The sequence below is a fragment of the Macaca nemestrina genome, chromosome 4 (genome assembly GCF_043159975.1).
Source record: "Macaca nemestrina isolate mMacNem1 chromosome 4, mMacNem.hap1, whole genome shotgun sequence".
NCBI classification, from domain to species: Eukaryota; Metazoa; Chordata; class Mammalia; order Primates; family Cercopithecidae; genus Macaca; species Macaca nemestrina.
The window spans coordinates 94516357-94536911 of NC_092128.1; the positions used below are offsets into that span (position 1 = coordinate 94516357).

General features: G+C 38.8%; 1 protein-coding gene across 2 annotated transcripts in view; it reads left to right on the forward strand.

The window, feature by feature from the left end:
- LOC105475697 (serine/threonine kinase 31) overlaps positions 1-20555 on the forward strand; it is a 297831-nt gene that overhangs the window by 120890 nt on the left and 156386 nt on the right. Inside the window, exon 24 of one of the 2 annotated variants that reach the window (XM_011731173.3) lies at positions 6502-7208. In XM_011731173.3, the coding sequence (XP_011729475.3) occupies positions 6502-6732 (231 nt within the window). In that variant the 3' untranslated portion in view covers positions 6733-7208. Of the gene's footprint in view, positions 1-6501; positions 7209-20555 lie in introns of those variants that run through there. The other variant, XM_011731172.3, reaches the window with a different exon arrangement.

Here is a 20555-nt window from a genome sequence, read left to right on the forward strand (position 1 = left end):
ATTTGTACAGGGGTATAGTTTTAGTTTTTCTGTTCCATTGGGTTGTTTATTCATGTTCCAGTGCTGCACTCATTTAACTAAAATAGGCTTTATAGTATCTTTTTAATACTTACAGGGCTTGTTCCTTCTTCACTGCTGTTTTGTTTTGTTTAAAAAACAAAACAAAATAACAAAGTCTGAAGTCCCAGGCTGGAGTGCAGTGGCACAATTTCAGCTCACTGCAGCCTCTGCCTCCCAGGTTCAAGTGATTCTCGTGCCTCAGCCTCCCAAGTAGCTGGTACTACAGTCATATGCCACCACGCCTGGCTAATTTTTGTATTTTTAGTAGAGATGGGGTTTCGTCATTTTGGCCAGGCCTGTCTCAAACTCTTGACCTCAAGTGATCCACCTGCCTCAACCTCCCAAAGTTCTGGGATTACAAGTGTGAGCCACTGCACCTGGCCCTCATTGCTATTTTTTAAATCAGCTTTCATGGCTATTCTTGGTTGTCATTCTTCTAAAACATCTTTATAATTAACTTGTTTGGTCTCAAGGAAAAAAATTATATTTTTATTGGAATAATGTAAACTTTTTAAGTTAACTTAGGGAAAATTGACCCATTTGTTATGAGACTCATTTTTGTTGAAGACCATAATAAGACTTTTGTTCCTGATCTACTTTTGCGGTTTTCAGGAGCATGTGTTATTTTCCTCATTTGGATTTTGTAATATTTAATTGTTTGCACCTAGGGAAGGTAACTATCTTTAAATGTTCTTAAAAACATATTCTGTAGAGTACAGATGTTGGCATTCATTCATTTATCAAATATTTACTGAATGTCTGCTATATTCAGATACTGTGCTACTTTCTGGAGATGAAGTGACAAACTAAAATTTCAAACCTTAAGGATCTTAGAGTGTAATGCAGACACTAGCAGTAAACAGATGATTTTTTTTTTTTTTTTTTTTTTTTTTTTTTTTTTTTGAGGCAGTCTTGCTTAGTTGCTGAGGCTGGAATGCAGGGCCATGATCTCAGCCACTGGAGCCTCTGCCTCCCAGGTTCAAGTAATTCTCCTGCCTCAGCCTCCTGAGTAGCTGGGATTACTGGCATCTGCCACCATGCCCAGCTAATTTTTGTATTTTTGGTAGAGACAGAGTTTTGCCATGTTGACCAGGCTGGTCTTAAACTCCTGGCCTCAATGATCCACCCATCTTGGCCTCCCAAAGTGCCTGCCCGGCCAGCAGTAAACAGATTATTTTTATTCAATGTGATATGTGCTTTGGTTGGAGTAATCATAAGAGGCAAATAAAAGGTATACCAAGATGTCTTCGCAGGTGGAAATAATGGAACAGCAACATTACAGGATTATTTACATGTTCTAATACAAATAATGTCCTTTGAAATAGAGGGATATAATAAATTCTGGCTCCCATAATGATGGTGATAATGATAGCAGCAGTAGAGGTGATCCTAGAGGGTGATCACTTAAAAACCAAAACCAGAAACAGCTGACTAGATGAAGAAGTTTACCCTTCCAGACAGAGAAGCTTCTGTGTGACATTTTAATAGTGTCAGATTCTGACCAGTATCCTGTTAAAAGAGGAAGAAAGGAAGTAATACAATTTATTTGTTCTCATTTCACTTGTTTTTGAGAGATTTCAGCTATGATTTTTTTCCTTTTACATTTTTTCGCCATAATTCAATTCCATTGTTTCAGTACTGGAGGCATTCCGTTTTACTGAAAAAGTACAGTCATCCCTCTGTATACACAGGGGTTTGGTACAGATAAAATCCACCCATACCCATGTCCTGCAGTTGGCCCAGTGGAACCTATGCATATGAAAAATCAGCCCTTTGTATCTGTGGGTGTTGAGTCCTGAGAATACTGTGTTTTTGATCTGTTTGCTTGCAGATGTGGAAACTGCAGATAGGGAGGGCTGACTGTACTTATTTATTTCATATTGATACATAATATTTGTACATATTTATGGGGTATATGTGATATTTTGTAATTTTTATGGAATGTGTTGATGACAAAGTCCGTATTTAGGATATCCATTATCTTGATTATTTATTATTTCTATGTTTTGGGAACATATGAAGTCCTCTCTTCTGGCTATTTTGAAATATTTAATACATAGTTAAATGGAGTCACCCTACTCTGCTATCAATCACTAGTATTTATTTCTTCTATCAACCTGGTTGTTTGTACCCATTAAACAACTCTCTTCATCCCCTTCCACGTCACCCACATTCTCTTAGTCTCTGGTATTAGTCATTCAACTCTACCTTATGAGATCAACTTTTATAGCTCCGACATATGAGTGACAATATTTGATATTTGTCTTTCTGTGCCTGGCTTAGTTCACTTTACAAAATGATTATTCCATCCTTGTTGCTGAAAATGACAGAATTTAATTCCTTTTTTATGGTTGAATAGTATTCCACATTTTCTTTATATTTCTTTAATAGCGTACCAGATTGTCTTTATCCATTTGTCCATTGATGGACACTTAGGTTTAAGTCCTTACCTTTGTAATTGTGAATAGTGCTGCAATAAACATTGAGGTGCAGGTTTCATATACTGATTTCCTTTTTATTTTGATAACTATCAAGTAGTGGGATTACTGGATTGTATGATAGTTCCATTTTTAGTTTTTTGAAAAATATTTATACTATTTTCCATCGTGGCTATACTAATTTACATTTCCACTAACAATATATAACAGTTTCCTGTTCTCCACATCTTTGTGGAGATTTTTCAAAATAGTATTTTGGTATTTTTTGTCATTTTTTAAAATAGTGGCATTCTAGCTGATGTAAAATGATACCTCATTGTGGTTTTGATTTGCATTTCCCTGATGATTAGTGATATTGAGCATTTTTCATATACTTGTTGGTCATTTGTATGCTTTCTTTTGAGAAATGTCTATTTATGTCCTTTGCCTACTTTTTAATGGGATTGTTTTCCTTGCTGAGTTTCTTGTATATTCTGGATATTAGTCCTGTGTTGGATGGATAGTTTGCAAATATTTCCTTCCATTCAACAAATTGTTTCTTCACTCTGTTGATTATTTCCTTTGCTGTCCAGAAGCATTTTAGTTAAGTATAGTCCCATTTGTCTCTTTGTTTTTGTTGCCTGTGCTTTCGAGGTCTTAGCCATAAAAATCTGCCTAGACCAGTGTCATGAAGTGTTTCCCGTATGTTTTCTTCTAGTACTTTTATAGTCTTGGGTTTTACATTTAAGGCTTTAATCAATCTTGAATTGATTTTTGTATATGGTGAGAGGTGAGGGTCCACTGTTATTCTTTTGCATATGGATATCCAATTTTCCCAGCACCATTTATTGAAGTGAGTGTCTTTTCCCCAGTGTATGTTCTTGGTGCCTTTGTGAGAAATTGGTTGGCTGTAAATATGTGGCTTTATTTCTGGGTTTTCAATTCTATTCTATAGGTGCATGTATCTTTTTCTATACTAATAAAATGCTGTGTTGGGATTGAAAGATATTTTGAAGTCAGTGTGATGCCTTCAACTTTGTTCTTTTTGCTGATAATTGTTTTGACTATTTGTGCTCTTTTTTAGTTCTCCATGAAATTTAGGATTTTTTTCTATTTATGTGAAAAATTACATTGCTATTTTGATAGGGATTGCTTTGAATCTGTAGATTTCTTTGGGTAGTATGGGCATTTTAACAATACCAATTCTTCTGATCCAAGAGCATGGAATGTCTTTCCATTTGTTAGCATCCTCTTCAGTTTCTTTCATCGGTGTTTTGTAGTTTTCTTTGGAGAGCTCTTCCACATCCCTGTTTAAATTTCTTCCTAGGTAATATATTTATTTTATAGCTACTGTAAATGGGATTACTTTCTTGATGTCCTTCTTAGCTAGTTCCTTATTGGTTTATAGAAATGCTACCGATTTTTACATGTTGATTCTATATCCTGCAGATTTACTAGATTAATCAGATCTAAGAGCTTTTTGGTGGAGTCTTTAGATTTTTGTAGATAGCAAAGATAGCATCATCTGCAAAGAGGGACAATTTGGCTTGCCCTTTTTCAATTTGTATTCCTTTTATTTTTCTTGTCTGGTTGCTCTGACTAGAACTTCCAGGACTGTCTTGAAGAGGAGTGGTGAAAGTGGAGATCCTTGTCTTGTTCCAGTTCTTTAGAGGAATGTTTTTCTTTTTCTTTCTTTTTCTTTTTTTGTTTTTTGTTTTTCATTTTTTTGAGATGGAGTTTCATTCTTGTTGCCCAGCTGGAGTGCAGTGGCACGGGCTTGGCTCACTGCAACCTCCGCCTCCTGGGTTCAAGCAATTCTCGTGCCTCAGCCTCCCAAGTAGCTGGGATTACAGGCACCCACCATGATGCCCGGCTTTTTTATTTTTTATTTTTATTTTTTGTATTTTTTAGTAGAGATGAGGTTTCACCATGTTGGTCAGGCCGATCTCGAACTCCTGACCTCAGGTGATCTGCCCACCTCGGCCTCCCAAAGTGCTGGGATTACAGGCGTGAGCCACTGCTCTTCGCTAGAGGAATGTTTTTCTTTTCCCTATTTAGTAATGATGTTAGCTGTGGCTTTATTTCACTTAGTTCTGCTTTCTACTAATGTGTATTAGGTCATTTATTTGAAATCTTACTCCTTTTTTGATACAAGAATTTATTGCTATAAAGTTTTCTTTTCACACTGCTTTTGCTGTATCTCATCGGTTTTGTTATGTTGTTTTGATTTTCAGTTGTTCTAAGATATTTTCTTATTCCCTCTTTAATTTCTTCCTTGAACAAGTGATTGTTCCAAGACATTTTCTAATTCCCTCTTTAATTTCTTCCTTGAACCAGTGGTCATTCAGCAGCATGTTGTTTAATTTCCATGTGTTTTTGTTGTTGTCATTGTTGTTGTTGTTATTTCTTTTTGAGATGGGGGTCTCACTCTATTGCCCAGGCTGGAGTGCAGTGGCATGATCTCACTTCACTGCAACCTCTGCCTCCTGGGTACAAGCAGTTCTCCTGCCTCAGCCTCCTGAGTAGCTGAAATTACAGGTGTCTGCCACCACACTCATCTAATGTTTGTATTTTTAGTAGAGATGAGATTTTACCATGTTGGCCCGGCTGGTCTCAAACTCCTGACCTTAAGTGATCCACCCACTTCCACCTCCCAAAGTTTTGGGATTACAGGTGTGAGCCACTGTGCCTGGCCAATTTCCGTGCGTTTGTATAGTTTTCGGTTTCTCTTGTTGATTTTTAGTTTTCCATTGTGGTCTGAGATGAAACTGGATATGATTTTAATTTTAAAACATTTTTTGAGGTTTGTTTTGTGGCTTAAGATATGGTCTATTCCTAGAGAATGTTCCATATGCTCATGAGAAGTATGAGTATTCTGTTGCTGTTGGGTAAAGTATTCTGTAAATATCTGTTAGGTTAATTTGGTTTTTAAGTGCAGTGTAAAATCAGTTTTTTTAAAAATTAATTTTCTCTCTAGATGATCTGTCTAGTGGTGAGAGTTGGGTGGAGTCTGTTTCTCCCTGTAGATCTAATAATATTTGATTTATGTATCTGGGTGCTCTGTTGTTGGATCCATGTGTATGTTTAGAATTGTTATATTATCTTGCTGAATTGATCTCTTTATTATTATATAATGATCTTCTTTGTCACTTTTTGCTCTTTTTGACTTAAAATCTGTCTTACCTGATACAAGTATAGCTACACTTGCTTGCTTTGGGTTTCCTTTTGTATGGAACATCTTTTGGCAGCATATAATTGGGTCATTAAAAAAAATCCTTTCAACCAGTCTATATCTTTCAAGTGGAAAGTTTAACTGGTTTACATTCAAGGCTGTTATTGATACATGCATGAGGGTTAATTTCTGTCATTGTATTAATTGATTCTGGTTGTTTTGTGTATCTTTTATTTCTTACTTTCTCTCTTATTCATTGTGGTTTCGTGGTTTTCTGTAGTGGTAACACTTGAATTCTTTTCTTTATTTGTGTGTGTGTTTTACCAGTGGAGTTTATATGTGTTTTGTAATGGTAGATATTGTTCTTTCACTTCTAAGTATACAACTCTCTTAGTAGAGACGAGGTTTCACCATGTTGGCCAGGCTAGTCTTGAACTCCTGACCTTAGGTGATTCCCCCCACCATGGCCTCCCAAAGTGCTGAGATTACAGGCATAAGCCACTGTGCCCAGCCAGATGATCTATTTAAAGTGTGATTATCAGCTCATTATTTTGGTGTTTTTTTTGTTGAGGGGAGTACCACATACCTCGTCAGTCATCTTGAAGCGCCTCCTTCCTGACTACATTTATTGAAAAAATAAATCCACTTATTAGTGGACCTACCTGTGCAGTTCAAACTTGTGTTGTTTAAGGGTCAACTATAGTTGAACTTGGTAAGAATCTTTAAAAATCTAAATAGAAAAACTTGATTTTTGCCTTGTATCACTGACCAAGAGTATTTGTGAATTGTCCTTCTTCATTACAGATTTGTCCTTTTGTTCCTTTGTTTTGTAACACCTGTTTTTCCTTACAGGATGATAAAGTCAAATCCCTCCTCTGTAGCTTGATATATTATAGAAGTTCAATGACTGCTGAACAAGTTTTACATGCTGAATGTTTCTTGATACCAAAGGAGAAATCAGTTCCAAACCCAGAAAAAGATACTGAATACACCCCATATAAAAAAGAAGAAGAAATAAAGATGGAGAACTTGGATAAATGTATGGAGAAGACAAGAAATGGTGAAGCCAACTTTGATTGTTAAATTATTATTCTGTTATTGTTGCAGATGTTCTTTTTAAAAATTTGTTTAGTTTGGTTAATACACAGAAATATCTAGAAGTGTTCTGGGACTAGTTGGGTTGTATCTTTAGTATTCAGGTTGTGAAAAATAAAGATGTTTGGCTATGCACAAAATAGTTTTTATGCTTTGAACTGTAGTTGGAGTTTGATATGGTTTGGCTGTGTCCCCACCAAAATTTCATTTTGAATTGTAGTTCCCATAATCCCCACGTGTTGTGAGAGGGACCTGGTGGGAGGTAATTGAATCATGGGGGCAGGTTTTTCCCATACTGTTCTCATGGTAGTGAGCAAGTCTCATGAGATCTGATGGTTTTATAAAGGGGAGTTGCCCTACACAACCTTTTTGCCTGCTACCGTGTAAGACATGCCATTACTCTTCCTTCACCTTCTGCCACATTTGTGAGGCCTCCCCAGCCATGTGAGCAATGTGAGTCCATTAAACCTTTTCCCTTTATAAATTATCCAGTCTCACGTATGTCTATTAGAACATGAGAACAGACTAATAAAGTAAGTTGGTGTCATGAGTGGGGTGCTGCTGTAAAGATACCAAAAAATGTGGAAGCGACTTTGGAACTGGGTAACAGGCAGAGGTTGGAACAGTTTGGAGGGCTCAGAAGAGGATAGGAAGATGTGGGAAAGTTTGGAACGTCCTGGAGACTTGTTGAATGGCTTTGACCAAAATGCTGACAGTGATATGGCCAATGAAGTCCAGGTTGAGGTGGTCTCAGATGCAGATAAGGAACTTTTTGGGAACTGGAATAAAGGTGACTCTTGTGATGTTTTAGCAAAGAGACTGGGAGCATTTTTCCCTTAGAGATTTGTGCAATTTTGAACTTGAGAGAGATGATTTAGGGCATCTGGTGGAAGAAATTTCTAAGTAGCAAAGCATTCAAGATGTGACCCGGGTGTTGTTAAAAGCATTCGGTCTTATGTATTCACAAAGATATGGTTTGGAATTGGAACTTATGCTTAAGAGCAGAGCATAAAAGTTCAGAAAATTTGCAGCCTGATGATGCTCTAGAAAAGAATAACCTATTTTCTGAGCAGAAATTCAAGCCAGCTGTAGAAATTTGCATAAGTAATGAGGGGCCAAATGTTAATCACTAAGTGAATGGGGAAAATGTCTCCAGGGCATATCAGAGACCTTTGCGGCAGGCTGTCCTATCACAGGCCCAGAGGCCTAGGGGGAAAAATGGTTTCATGGGCTGGGCCCAGGGTCCCCATGCTGTGTGCAGCTTAGAGACTTGGTGCACTGCATCCCAGCTGCTCCAGCTGTGGCTAAAAGGGTCCACGGTACAGTTCGGCCCATGGCTTCAGAGGGTGCAAGCTCCAAGCCTTAGCAACTTCCAACTTCTACGTGGCATTGAGCCTGCAGGTGCACAGAAGTCAAGAATGGAGGTTTGGGAACCTCCACCTACATTTCAGGGGATCTTTGGAACCACCTGGATGTGCAGGCAGAAGTTTTCTGCAGAGGTGGGACCTTCATGGAGAACCCCTCCTAGGGCAGTGTGGAAGGAAAATGTGGAGTTGAAGCACCCACACAGAGTTCATACTGGGGCACTGCCTAGTGGAACTGTGAGGAGAAGGCCACGGTCCTCCAGACCCCAGAATGGTAGATCCACTGACAGCTTGCACTTTGCACCTGGAAAAGCTGCAGACACCACCAGCTTGTGAAAGCAGTTGGGGGCGGGGGGTGGTGCTGTACCCTGCAAAGCCACAGGGGCAGAGCTGCCCAAGGCCATGGGAACCCGACTCTTGCATCAGTGTGACCTGCATATGAGTCAACGGAGGTCATTTTGAAGCTTTAAGATTTGGCTGCCTTGTTGGCTTTCGAACTTGCATGGGGCACTGGATTTCAAACTTGCATGTAGTCCCTTTGTTTTGGCCAATTTCTCCCATTTGGAACAGGTGTATTTACCCAATGCCTGTACCCCCATTGTATCTAGGAAGTAACTAACTTGTTTTTGATTTTACAGGCTCATAGGCAGAGGGACTTGCCTTGTCTCAGATGAGACTTTGGACTCTGGACTTTTGAGTTAATGCTGAAATGAGTTAAGATTTTGGGGGACTGTCAAGAAGGCATGATTGGCTTTGAAATGTGAGGACATGAGATTTGGGAAGGGCCAGGGATGGAATTATATGGTTTGGCTGTGTCCTCACTCAAACCTCACCTTGAATTGTTATAATCCCCATGTGTCAAGGGTGGGCCCAGGTGCAGATCATTGAATCATGGGGACAGTTTCCCCCATACCGTTCTTGTGATAGTGAATAAGTCTCATGAGAGCTGATGGTTTTATAAATGGGAGTTCCCCTGCACAAGACCTCTTGCCTGCCACCATGTAAGACATCCTTTGCTCTTCCTTTGTCTTCTGCCATGATTGTGAGGCCTCCCCAGCCATGTGGAACTGTGAGTCCATTTTAACCTCTTTCCTTTATAAATTACCCAGTCTCAGGTATGTCTTTATCAGCAGCATGAGAACAGACTGATATACAGTTATTAAAGAAGGATATTCTGATTCTAATTATCTTTTGAAATTGAGTGATTAGAATGTGATACTTTTGATAGGAAAGGATATTACATTGCTTGACAAGTCCTATTCAGATTTTCAGTATATTGGCTAGCTGGAGATGAAGGCTTATGCTTTTATTCAACAAATAATAGTTGTCATCTGCTTTGTATCCAGTTTTGGAAGTATAAAGATAGATAAAACTGGTCCTTACACTTATGAAGATTACCATCTATTGAGAAATCCAGAGATACAAACATTATAGTACAACGTGGAATATCCAGTGACAGCTCTGGACTTGATGAGATTATACAGGAGTACTCTTCCTATGAAGGAGGGTTGTCAAGGAAATCTTTCTGGAGAAGGTAGTATCTTGGTTAAATCTTAGAGGATGAGTTGAAATAGTAAAGAGAGTAGCAGGAGTATCTTTTTCTTTTTTCTTTTTTAGAGACAGGGGCTTGCTCTGTCACTCAGGCTTGAGTGCAGTGGTGAAATCATGACTCACTGTAACCCTGAACTCGTGGGCTCAAGCAATCTTTTCACCTCAGCCTCCCGAGTAGAAGGATTACAGGCACAAGAGTATCTTAATAGCAGAGAAAACATCACGAAAGCACTGAAGAGAGAAACAGTTTGTTAAGTAGTATGAAGTAAAAGGCAGGGAATAGGTAGATGAGGGCTTCATATGAAATTATAAAATGCTTATACCTAATTATTTTATAGAAAATGTGGAGTTATTGAAGAATTATAAGCAGATTTAGCTCGCTCAAAATCCATCTTCTACCTATCATCAGGATAGTAGGTAGGGAGACTAGTTAGATTGCAATTATAATAAAGTAGGAGAGAGATGATTAAAGCAAGATCTAGAGAAACAGAATTAGAGATGAAACCTATAGGACAAACTTACAAAATAATTGGGAGGCAAAATCAGTAGGACTTCTTAATTGGAGTATATGTAGACTTAAGTGGTATGGCAGTTTTTTTTTTTTGTTGTTGCCTATTCAATATCCAGTCTTCCTTAGTTATAGATCCCTACTATTATTTGGACTGTCAGTGTACTCAGCAAGAGTATATTTGCCATTTTCCCTGTAATGAGGCCTTTTGACTAAGTTCTTGCAAATAAGGCTCCTAAAAAGGAGCTGACGAGGCTGGGAGATGTTCCCTTTGCCTTCACTCCTTTCCTGCTACCCTGAAGCTAACACGATGGCTAGAATTGGAGAAGCTCCCTTGGATCATGAGGTGATTTTGAGGATGCAAGTCATGAGCTAGGTTGATGGAACAGCAAGTTAGAAGAAGCTGGTCATCATTCTGGATCCTCTGTACTAGCTTTGAGATTTTATGTTGAGAGAATAAACACAAAATGTGGTTCCTGTATCAGCAGCTTCAGTATCACCTGGGAAATTGTTAGAGATGCAAATTTTTGGCTCCATTGCAGACCTGCTAAGTAAGAATCTCAGGGTGAGGGGTGGAGCCAACAATCTGTGTTTTAATAAGCCCTTTAAGTCATTCTGATGAATACTAAAGGGAAATATTGCCACATATTCAAGTCTTTGCAGCCTTTCAGCTAAAGTAGAATTTAATTTCTACTTTATTTCCAATTTGACTCAGTAGTAAAACACAGCAGTAGATTTAAAGCAAACCTGGATAATTAACGGGAACAAGGATAAACTTTTTTAAAACATTCACTATTTTAAATAAAGTATTAGAGCTGGATTTTCTAAGTGTTTTCTGAAGAATAGCTTTTGGGGATTCTCAGCACAAAAATGAATTCTGTGATTTGTTGTTTGTGAAATGAATGCTAAGTTGGAGATTTGATGCAGAAGTTATACCAGTAAGAAAACATGACAGTCAAATAGATGTGAGCTAAGCAATTCTATCTTGCCTTTAACCTCCAAACTGCCCTTGTTCATTCCTGGACATAGGCTGAACTAACTTTGGGAGGAATTTAGTTTATAGTTTCCCTCTGAAACAAAGATGATAACCCCCCTCTCCAAAACAAACCCCTCCTTGCTTGGGGTCCAGACTGCCTTTGGAAAACTAACAGATCAGCCACAAGATGAGAAATTATGGCTTAGGAGTCATGCGGCCAGAGGCCACAAGGTTCCTAACCTCCCTAATTGCTCCTGTGGATAACATTACTACTGTAAAACCTAAGCTTGGTATTTGAGATATTTTTCAGATCCTGCATGCTGATGGATTTGCTGGTGCCACCAGACTGGTAAGCTAGCTCATCTGGTCTTGTGGTCCCCCATCCAGGAACTGACTCAAGAGGACAGCTTAGACTCCCTATGATTTTATCCCCTACCCAACCAATTAGCATTTCTCATTCCATACCCCCCTGCTCAGCAAACTAAATAAATAACCCTAGCCTCTGAAATTTCAGGGAGGCTGATTAGAGTAATAATGAAACTTTTGACTCCCATTTAGCTGCTTCTGTGTGTATTAAATTCTTTCTCTATTACAGTTTGTTTCCCTGTCTTGATAAGTCACCTCTATCTAGGCAATGGGCAAGAAGAACCTGTTGGGCGGTTACAGATTGATCATGCATGTTAGACAGTAAAGGTTCTAAAAAGTTCTATAGGAAAGAAACCTGATGGAGTTTTATTGAGCCCAGTGTTTGCCAAAATAGACAGTGATAACTCCCCTTTCCCCCACATAATACCTAGCAACTTCTCTCATATAAAACTAGTGTGAGGATCGGATTTTGTGGGATAATTTTTTTTTTAATTTCATGTTTTAAAATGAAAATACTAATGAGTGGTGAGAAGAGACAAATTACATGTATCTGTGTGATGAAGTAAACATCTCTTGAAATACGTGTATATATGCACAAAGCCAATGCAAAGGCAGACAAATGTGTTCACTGCCCTGTAGGCAGTCTTTGAGTAATGCAGCATGTAATATTCTATAATAAGAGCAATAACATATGTCACCAAAAGAAGAGGAAGGGAAAGGAAAGATGATGAGGTTGAGGAATAGACAGTTGACTCATTTTCGAGGAAGACAGTAGATATATGCTTGTTTGAAACTGGGAGAGGAGCATTTCAGGCCAAGAAAATTAAGGAAGTTCAGTGGGTGGATTTGAGAGAGGTAACATTAGCCACAAAAAAGAATAAAATACCTAGGAATACAACTAATCTGGGAGGTGAAAGGTGTCACTATGAGAATTCTAATACCCTGCTCAAGGAAATTAGAGATGACACAAACAAATGGAAAAACATTTCATGCTCATGGATAGGAAGAATCAATATTGTTAAAATGGCCATACTGCCCAAAGCAATACAGATTTAATGCTATTCCTGTCAAACTACCAATGACATTTTTCACAGAATTAGAAAAAGGTGTCTGTAGGCGCTGAGATTCCTTGGTTGTAAATAGGCTTAGTTTGCTGGCTTTCTCAAATGCTGGCTATGCTAGCTGTGGAGTTGCCATGTGGACAGACTCAGGACCTCTGGTTAGCCAAGCTGTTGCAGGCAGTGATGTTAGCTGTTGTTTTCTGCTTCCTGGGAGCAGTGTTATTCTGCCAAGAGTTGCTATAATGGCCTGAATGAGTTGGCCTCCAGCCAGGAGGTAGCACTTGGAAGAGAGCACCAGCTGCAGTAGTAGTATTGGGATTTTAGCTTGCCTTACATTGGCAGGGGAAGTATTCTGGTTTCTCAGGTGATGGGTGAGGCCATGAAGCTCCCAAGAGTTTGTCTTTTGTGTTAACCCACCAGGGTGGGTAGAGAAATACCATCAGGTTGAGGCATGGTTAGGTGGGTCTGAGCTCAGGCTCTCCTTGGGTGGGGTTTGTCACAGCCCTGTAGGGGATGGGAAGGTGGTTCTCAGACCAGTGGGGTTATGTTCCAGAAGGGAGTATGGCTGCCTCTGCTGTGCAGAAGAACTCGCCAAGGGATTGGGGATTAGCTGGTAGTGAAAGGCCTCACCCAACTCCCATGCAGTTGGCAAGGTCAGTCTCACTCCTGCAGTGCCCTGCTAACAGCCCTGAGTTAGATCTAGTTAGATCCAGGCAGCCTGGGCACAGAACTCAGACCTGCCCCAGGTCATAATCTTCCCTGCTGAGAAAGCAAACACTGGTTTTGAGCCCTGCCCCTCCCCATCTACTGGTAATGCTGGGCACCCACACTCACGTTCACGTCTGCTGCAGTTTCCCTTCCCTCCCAGATTCAGTTCAAGGGGGTTTGTGCCCACTCAAAATTATCACAAAATTAACTTGGGAGTTTCTTTCATCCTGTGACTTCTCAATTCTGCTGGCTGCCTTCCCTACAGGTCCCTGTGAGATATAGTCAGGCATGTCTTCCTTGGGCTGTAGCTGAAGACTGGGAGTGCCCACAAGGCCCTTCCTGCTGCTGCTTCTATTTTTATTTTAATATCTATTGTGACTGGTGTGAGATGGTATCTCATTGTGGTTTTGATTTGCATTTCTCTAATGATTACTGATGTTGAAAATCCTCAATAAAATACTGGCAAACTGAATCCAGCAGCACATCGAAAAGCTTATCCACCACGATTAAGTTGGCTTCATCCCTGGGATGCAAGGCTGGTTCAACATACCTATATCAATACACGTAATTCATCACATAAACAGAACCAACGACAAAAACCACATGATTCTCTCAATAGATGCAGAAAAGGCCTTTGACAAAATTCAGCAGCCCTTCATGCTAAAAACTCTCAATAAACTAAGTATTGATGGAGCGTATCTCAAAATAATAAGAGCTATTTATGACAAACCTACAGCCAATATCATACTGAATGGGCAAAAACTGGACTCATTCCCTTTGAAAACCGGCACAAGACAGGGAGGCCCTCTCTCACCATTCCTGTACAAAATAGTGTTGGGAGATCTGGCCAGGGCAATCAGGCAAGAAAAAGAAATAAAGGGTATTCAATTAGGAAATGAGGAAGTCAAATTGTCCCTGTTTGCAGAGGACTGACTGCATTTTTAGAAAACTCCATTGTCCCAGCCCAAAATCTCCTTCAGCTGATAACGTCAGCAAAGTCTCAGGATACAAAATCAATGTGCAAAAATCACAAGCATTCGTATACATCATTAACAGACAAACTGAGAGCTAAATCATGAGTGAACTCCCATTCACAATTGCTACAAAGAGAATAAAATACCTAGGAATCCAACTTACAAGGGATGTGAAGGACCTCTTCAAGGAGAACTACAAACCACTGCTCAGTGAAATAAAAGAGGACACAAACAAATGGAAGAATATTCCATGCTCATGGATGGAAAGAATCAATATCATGAAAATGGCCATACTACCCAAAGTAATCTATAGATTCAATGCCATCCCCATCAAGCTACCCATGACTTTCTTCACAGAATTGGAAAAAAACTACTTTAAAGTTCACATGGGACCAAAAAAGCCTGCATTGCCAAGACAGTCCTAAGCAAGAAGAACAAAGCTGGAGGCATCATGCTACCTGACTTCAAACTATACTATGAGGCTACAGTAACCAAAAGAGTGTGGTACTGCTACTAAAACAGATATATAGATCAGTGAAACAGAACAGAGGCCTCAGAAATAACACCACACATCTGCAACCATCTGATCTTTGACAGACCTGACAAAAACAAGCAATTGGGAAAGGATTCCCTATTTAATAAATGGTGCTGGGAAAACTGGCTAGCCCTATGTAGAAAGCTGAAATTGGACCCTTTCCTTACACCTTATACAAAAATTAATTCAAGATGTTAAATGTTTGACCTAAAACCATAAAAACCCTAGAAGAAAAACCCTAGAAGAAAACCTAGGCAATACCATTCAGGACATAGGCATGGGCAAGGACTTCATGACTAAAACACCAAAAGCAATGGCAACAAAAGCCAAAATAGACAAATTGGATCTAATTAAACTAAAGAGCTTCTGCATGGCAAAAGAAACTATCATCAGAGTGAGCAGGCAACCTACAGAATGGGAGAAAATTTTTGCAATCTACTCGTCTGACTAGGGCTAATATCCAGAATCTACCAAGAACTCAAACAAATTTAGAAGAAAAAACCCCATCAAAAAGTGGGCAAAGGATATGAACAGATACTTCTCATAAGAAGACATCCATGCAATTGACAAACATATGAAAAAATGCTCATCGTCAGTGGTCATCAGAGAAATGAAAATCAAAACCATAATATGATACTATCTCATGCCAGTCAGAATGGCAATCATTAAAAAGTCAGGAAACAACAGACACTGGAGAGGATGTGGAGAAGTAGCAATGCTTTTACACTGTTGGTGGGATTCTAAATTAGTTCAACCATTGTGGAAGACAGTGTGGCTATTTCTGAAGGATCTAGAACTAGAATTACCATTTGACCCAGCAATCCTATTACTGGGTATATACCCAAAGGATTATAAATTATGCTACTATAAAGACACATGCACATGTATGTTTATTGTGGCACTGTTTACAATAGAAAAGACTTGGAACCAGCCCAAATGTCCATCAATGATAGACTGGATTAAGAAAATGTGGCACATATATACCATGGAATAATATGCAGCCGTAGAAAAGGATGAATTCATGTCCTTTGCAGGGACATGGATGAAGCTGGAAACCATCATTCTGAGCAAACTATCACAAGGATAGAAAACCAAACACTGCATGTTCTCACTCATAGGTGGGAATTGAACAATGAGATCACTTGGACACAGAGTCGGGAATATCACACACTGGGGCCTGTTGCAGGTAGAGAGCTGTGAGAAGGATAGCATTAGGAGAAATGCCTAATGTAAATGACGGGTTGATGGGTGCAGCAAACCAACATGGCACATGTATACCTATGTATCAAACCTGCATGTTGTGCACATGTACCCTAGACCTTAAAGTATAATAATAAAAGAAACTAGAAAAATATGAGCAAACTAAACTCAAAGTGAGCAGAAAGAAGAAAATAATAAGGATGAGAGAGGAAACACACGAAATACAAAACAAATAGAGATGAATCTGTAAAATCAAAAGTTGGTTGTTTGAAAACGTCAGCAAAATTGGGAAAAGTTTAGTTAGACTAAGAAAAACAAAAAAAAAGACAAAACCCTCCAATTATTAACATGAAGAATGAAAGAAAAGGCTTATCTATAAACCTTACTGATATATAAGGAATATTGATGTTCCAAGTAGGGGAGTATTGTGACTCTGAGTATATAGTCCCTGCCAAATCTCATATTGAATTGTAGTCTCCAATATTGGTGTGGTCTAGTGGGAGGTGATTGGATCATGGGGGTGGATTTCTTGTGCATGATACAGCACCATCCTCTTGGTGCTGTCCTTGTGATTATGAGTGAGCTGTCACCAGATCTGGTTGTTTAAAAGTGTGTAGCACCTCTCCCCGCTCCTTGCTCCTACTCCCACCCTGTGAGATGCTGGCTTTACTCTCTGCCTTCTGCCATGATTGAAAGCTCCCTGAGGCTCCCCCAGAAGCCAAGCAGATGCGAGCACCATGCTTCCTGTACAACCTCCAGAACTGCAAGCCAATTAAATGTCTTTTCTTTATAAATTATCTAGTCTCAAGTTATTTCTTTATAGCAATGCAAGTACAGCCTAACGCACTTATTGAGCTAAGAAGAATTATGTGGGAATATTATGAACAATGGCATGCCAACAAAGTAGAGAACCTCGATGAAATGGATAAATTCCTAGAAAGGTTATATTCCTATAAAACTGATACAAGAAGTAGGAAATATAAGTAGACCTGTAACATGGAAAGAGAGGGAATAAGTAATTAGAAAATTCTTACAAAGAAAAACACAGTCCAAGATGACTACACGTTGAATTCTACCAGACGTAAATAAGAGCTACTACTATTCTTTCATGACCTCTTCTAAAAAACAGAAGAGGAGGAACACTTTCCAACTCATCCTATAAGGCCAGTATTACCCTGATACCAATGCTAGACAAATAGCAAGAAGAGGAAACTACAAATATGTCTTATGAATACAGGTGCAGAAATCCTTAACAGAATACTAGCAAACTGAATCTAGCAACATTTAAAAAGGAATATACACCTTGAACATGTAGCATTTATCTCAGAAATACAAGGCCAGTTTAATATTTGAAAACCAATCACTGTGTTTACACTATGTTAATAGGATAAAGACAAAAACCTATGATAATAGATGCAGAGAAAGTACTTAATAAAATCCATTACCATGTTATGATGGAAACACTCAACAAATGAAAAATAGTAAGGAACCCACAGCTAACACTAAACAAACTAAAAATAGTCGAAGAATTCATAGCTAACTTTATACTTAATGGTAAAAAACTGGATGTGTGCCCCTAAGATAAAGAAAAAGACAAGAATGTCCACTCCTGCCATTTCTATTCAACATTGTGTTGTTTCTATCCAGGGCAATTAGACAAGAAAAAGGAATAAATGGCATCCAGATTCGAAAGGAAGAAGTAAAACTGTTCCTATTTGCAGGTGACATAATCTTCTATATAGAAAATCTTAATACACAAAAAACCTTTGGAACTAATACATTCAGCATGGTTGTAGTTTACAAAGTCAGCATACAAAAGTTCATTTCTATAGAAATGCAACAATATGAAAGTGAACTAGAACAATATGAAAATGCATTTAAAAATTTGATTTATAATAGCATCAAAAGGGAAAAAGTGTATGTTTAAGTTTGGCAAAAGCAGTATAAGACTTGCACATTAAAACTACAAAACTGTTGAAATAAAGAAAACCTAAATAAATTGAAAGAAATGTTAGTGGATTGGAAGATACTAAGATGGCAATACTCTTCAATTATCTAGAGATCCAATGCAGTCTCTATAAAAATCTCTGCTTCTGTTTTTACAGAAATTGGCAAAGGTATCCAAAAATTCATGTGGAAACTGAACGTGTAACTCAGTAGCTTAGATTAAAAATGCATTTTGAAAGTTTTTTCCCCTTTCTAATCTCAGAATATAACCCTGTACTTTAAAATGTAGCATTGTACTTTAAAACTCTTCATTTCTCTCCCTTTTTCCACCAGGCACTCTGTGCACAGTGCTCACTTATCTAATTATGTGCTCACTTAGAAATTTCAGAGGCTAATTTTGAAACAAAGCAGGCATAGAGACACAGCTGTGGAATCCTCCCACTTAGTGGGAGTTATGAACAATTAGTCCACCGCCACCGGGCGAAGTCAAGATGATGCAGTCCGGACCTTCAGACAAACAATTACTTAAAATAGCCAAGATTCTCAAACCTGTATCCTCCTGCACCACCCCTGCATATTTTCCACACCAAGTTTTCTTTCTGAAACCCCCCAGCTCATCCCAAAAGGCTAATACGGTTCCTCTGAGGCTTGAGGTTGGCCATTCTCCCATCTGCTACCATGATCAATAAAAGCTACTTTCCTTTTACTACACCTTGCTTCTCCTGCTTTGACTTCTGAGCAGTGAGCAGCCAGACTTGAGTTGCTTACAGATGAACCTAGGATAGCCAGAATGATGTTGAAAAAGGATAACTAAGTAGGAGGAATAACACTTCTAATTTCAAAACTTACTGCAAAGCAAAGATAATTGAGACAGTGTAGTACTGGTATAACGATAGACATACAGATCCATGGAATAGGATTGAGAGTTTCTGTTTTCTGTTTACATATGTGTAAATAAACCCTTATATATCTGGTTGATTTTTGACAAGGGTACCAGTACAATTCAATAAGGAAAAAAGTCTTTTCAACAAATAGTGTTGGGACAACTGCATATCAACATGTAAAAGAATGAAGTTGAAATCCCATCTCATAGCATAGGCAAAAACTAATTCAAAATGATTAGTAAACATAAATGTAAGGCTAATACTATGAAACTTTTAGAAGAATATATACAGTCATAAATCTTTGTGACCTTGGGCTAAACAAAGTTTTCTGGGAAATGATGGCCAAGGCACACAGAAGAAAAATCCATACAGACAAAAAGTAGCCTGGTAATTGGGGATGGAAGAGAGTAGAGGGAATGACTGCTAATGGGCATAGGATCTTTATTTTATTATTATTATTATTTTTGTGAGATAGGAATGTTCTCTAGTTATATAGTGGTGATCATTTCACAACCCTGAATAGACTAAAAGTCACTGAACTATTTATTTTTTTAAAGGGCAAATTTTATGGTAAGTGACTTAGATTTGAAAAAGCTGTTATAACAGAAAAATCATATGTATGCATTATTTCAATAAGTATTTGAGTGACTCCTGATTATCAGGCATCTATGTTGCTTCCTTATTTTCCATTAACCCCACTGTGTGTGACTCACCTGGAATCTTCTGATTTGTGATTTTCAAGCCTAAATCTACCTAAGAGTCACCTGATTATCTTATAAAAATGCAGCTCCCTATTCTCTATACCTAGAGATTCTGCCTCAGTACATGAGAGAAAGGACTTGGGAATCTATGTATTATAAGATCTCTGATGTAGCTAACCCATTTACACCAGAAGTTACAAATATTTTTTGTGAAAAATCAGACCTTGGCGATGACCTTGAGCCATAGCATGTCTGGAATTGGTTCCTTCCGGTGGGTTCTTGGTCTCGCCGACTTCAAGAATGAAGCCGCAGACCCTTGTGGTGAGTGTTACAGTTCTTAAAGATGGTGTGTCCAGAGTTTGTTCCTTCAGATGTTCAGATGTGTCTGGAGTTCCTTCTGGTGGGTTTGTGGTCTTGCTTGACTTCAGGAGTGAAGCCGCAGACCTTGGCAGTGAGTGTTACAACTCTTAAAGGCAGTGTGGACTCAAAGAGTGAGCAGCAGTGAGATTTATTATGAAAAGCAAAACAACAAAGCTTCCACAGTCTGGAAAGTGACCTGAGCTAGTTGCTGCTGCTGGTTCAGGTGGCCATCTTTTATTCCCTTATTTGGCCCTGCCCACATCCTGCTGATTGGTCCATTTTACAGAGTGCTGATTGGTCCATTTTACAGGGTGTTGCTTGGTTCATTTTACACAGTGCTGATTGGTCCATTTTTACGGAGTGTTGATTGGTGCGTTTACAAACCTTTAGCTAGACCCAGAGTGCTGATTGGTGCGTTTTTTTCAGAGTGCTGATTGGTGTGTTTTTACAGAGGGCTTATTGGTGCGTTTACAAAACTTTAGCTAGACACAGAGTGCTGATTGGTGCATTTTTGCAGAGTGCTGATTGGTATGTTTACAAACCTTTAGTTAGAAAAGTTCTCCAAGTCCCCGCTTGAACCAGGAAGTCCAGCTGGCTTCACCTCTCAGTAGGATATAAAATAACTCCCACAAGCTTAGCATTCCAATAATGGAACACTAGGAATAAATGAGCTAAT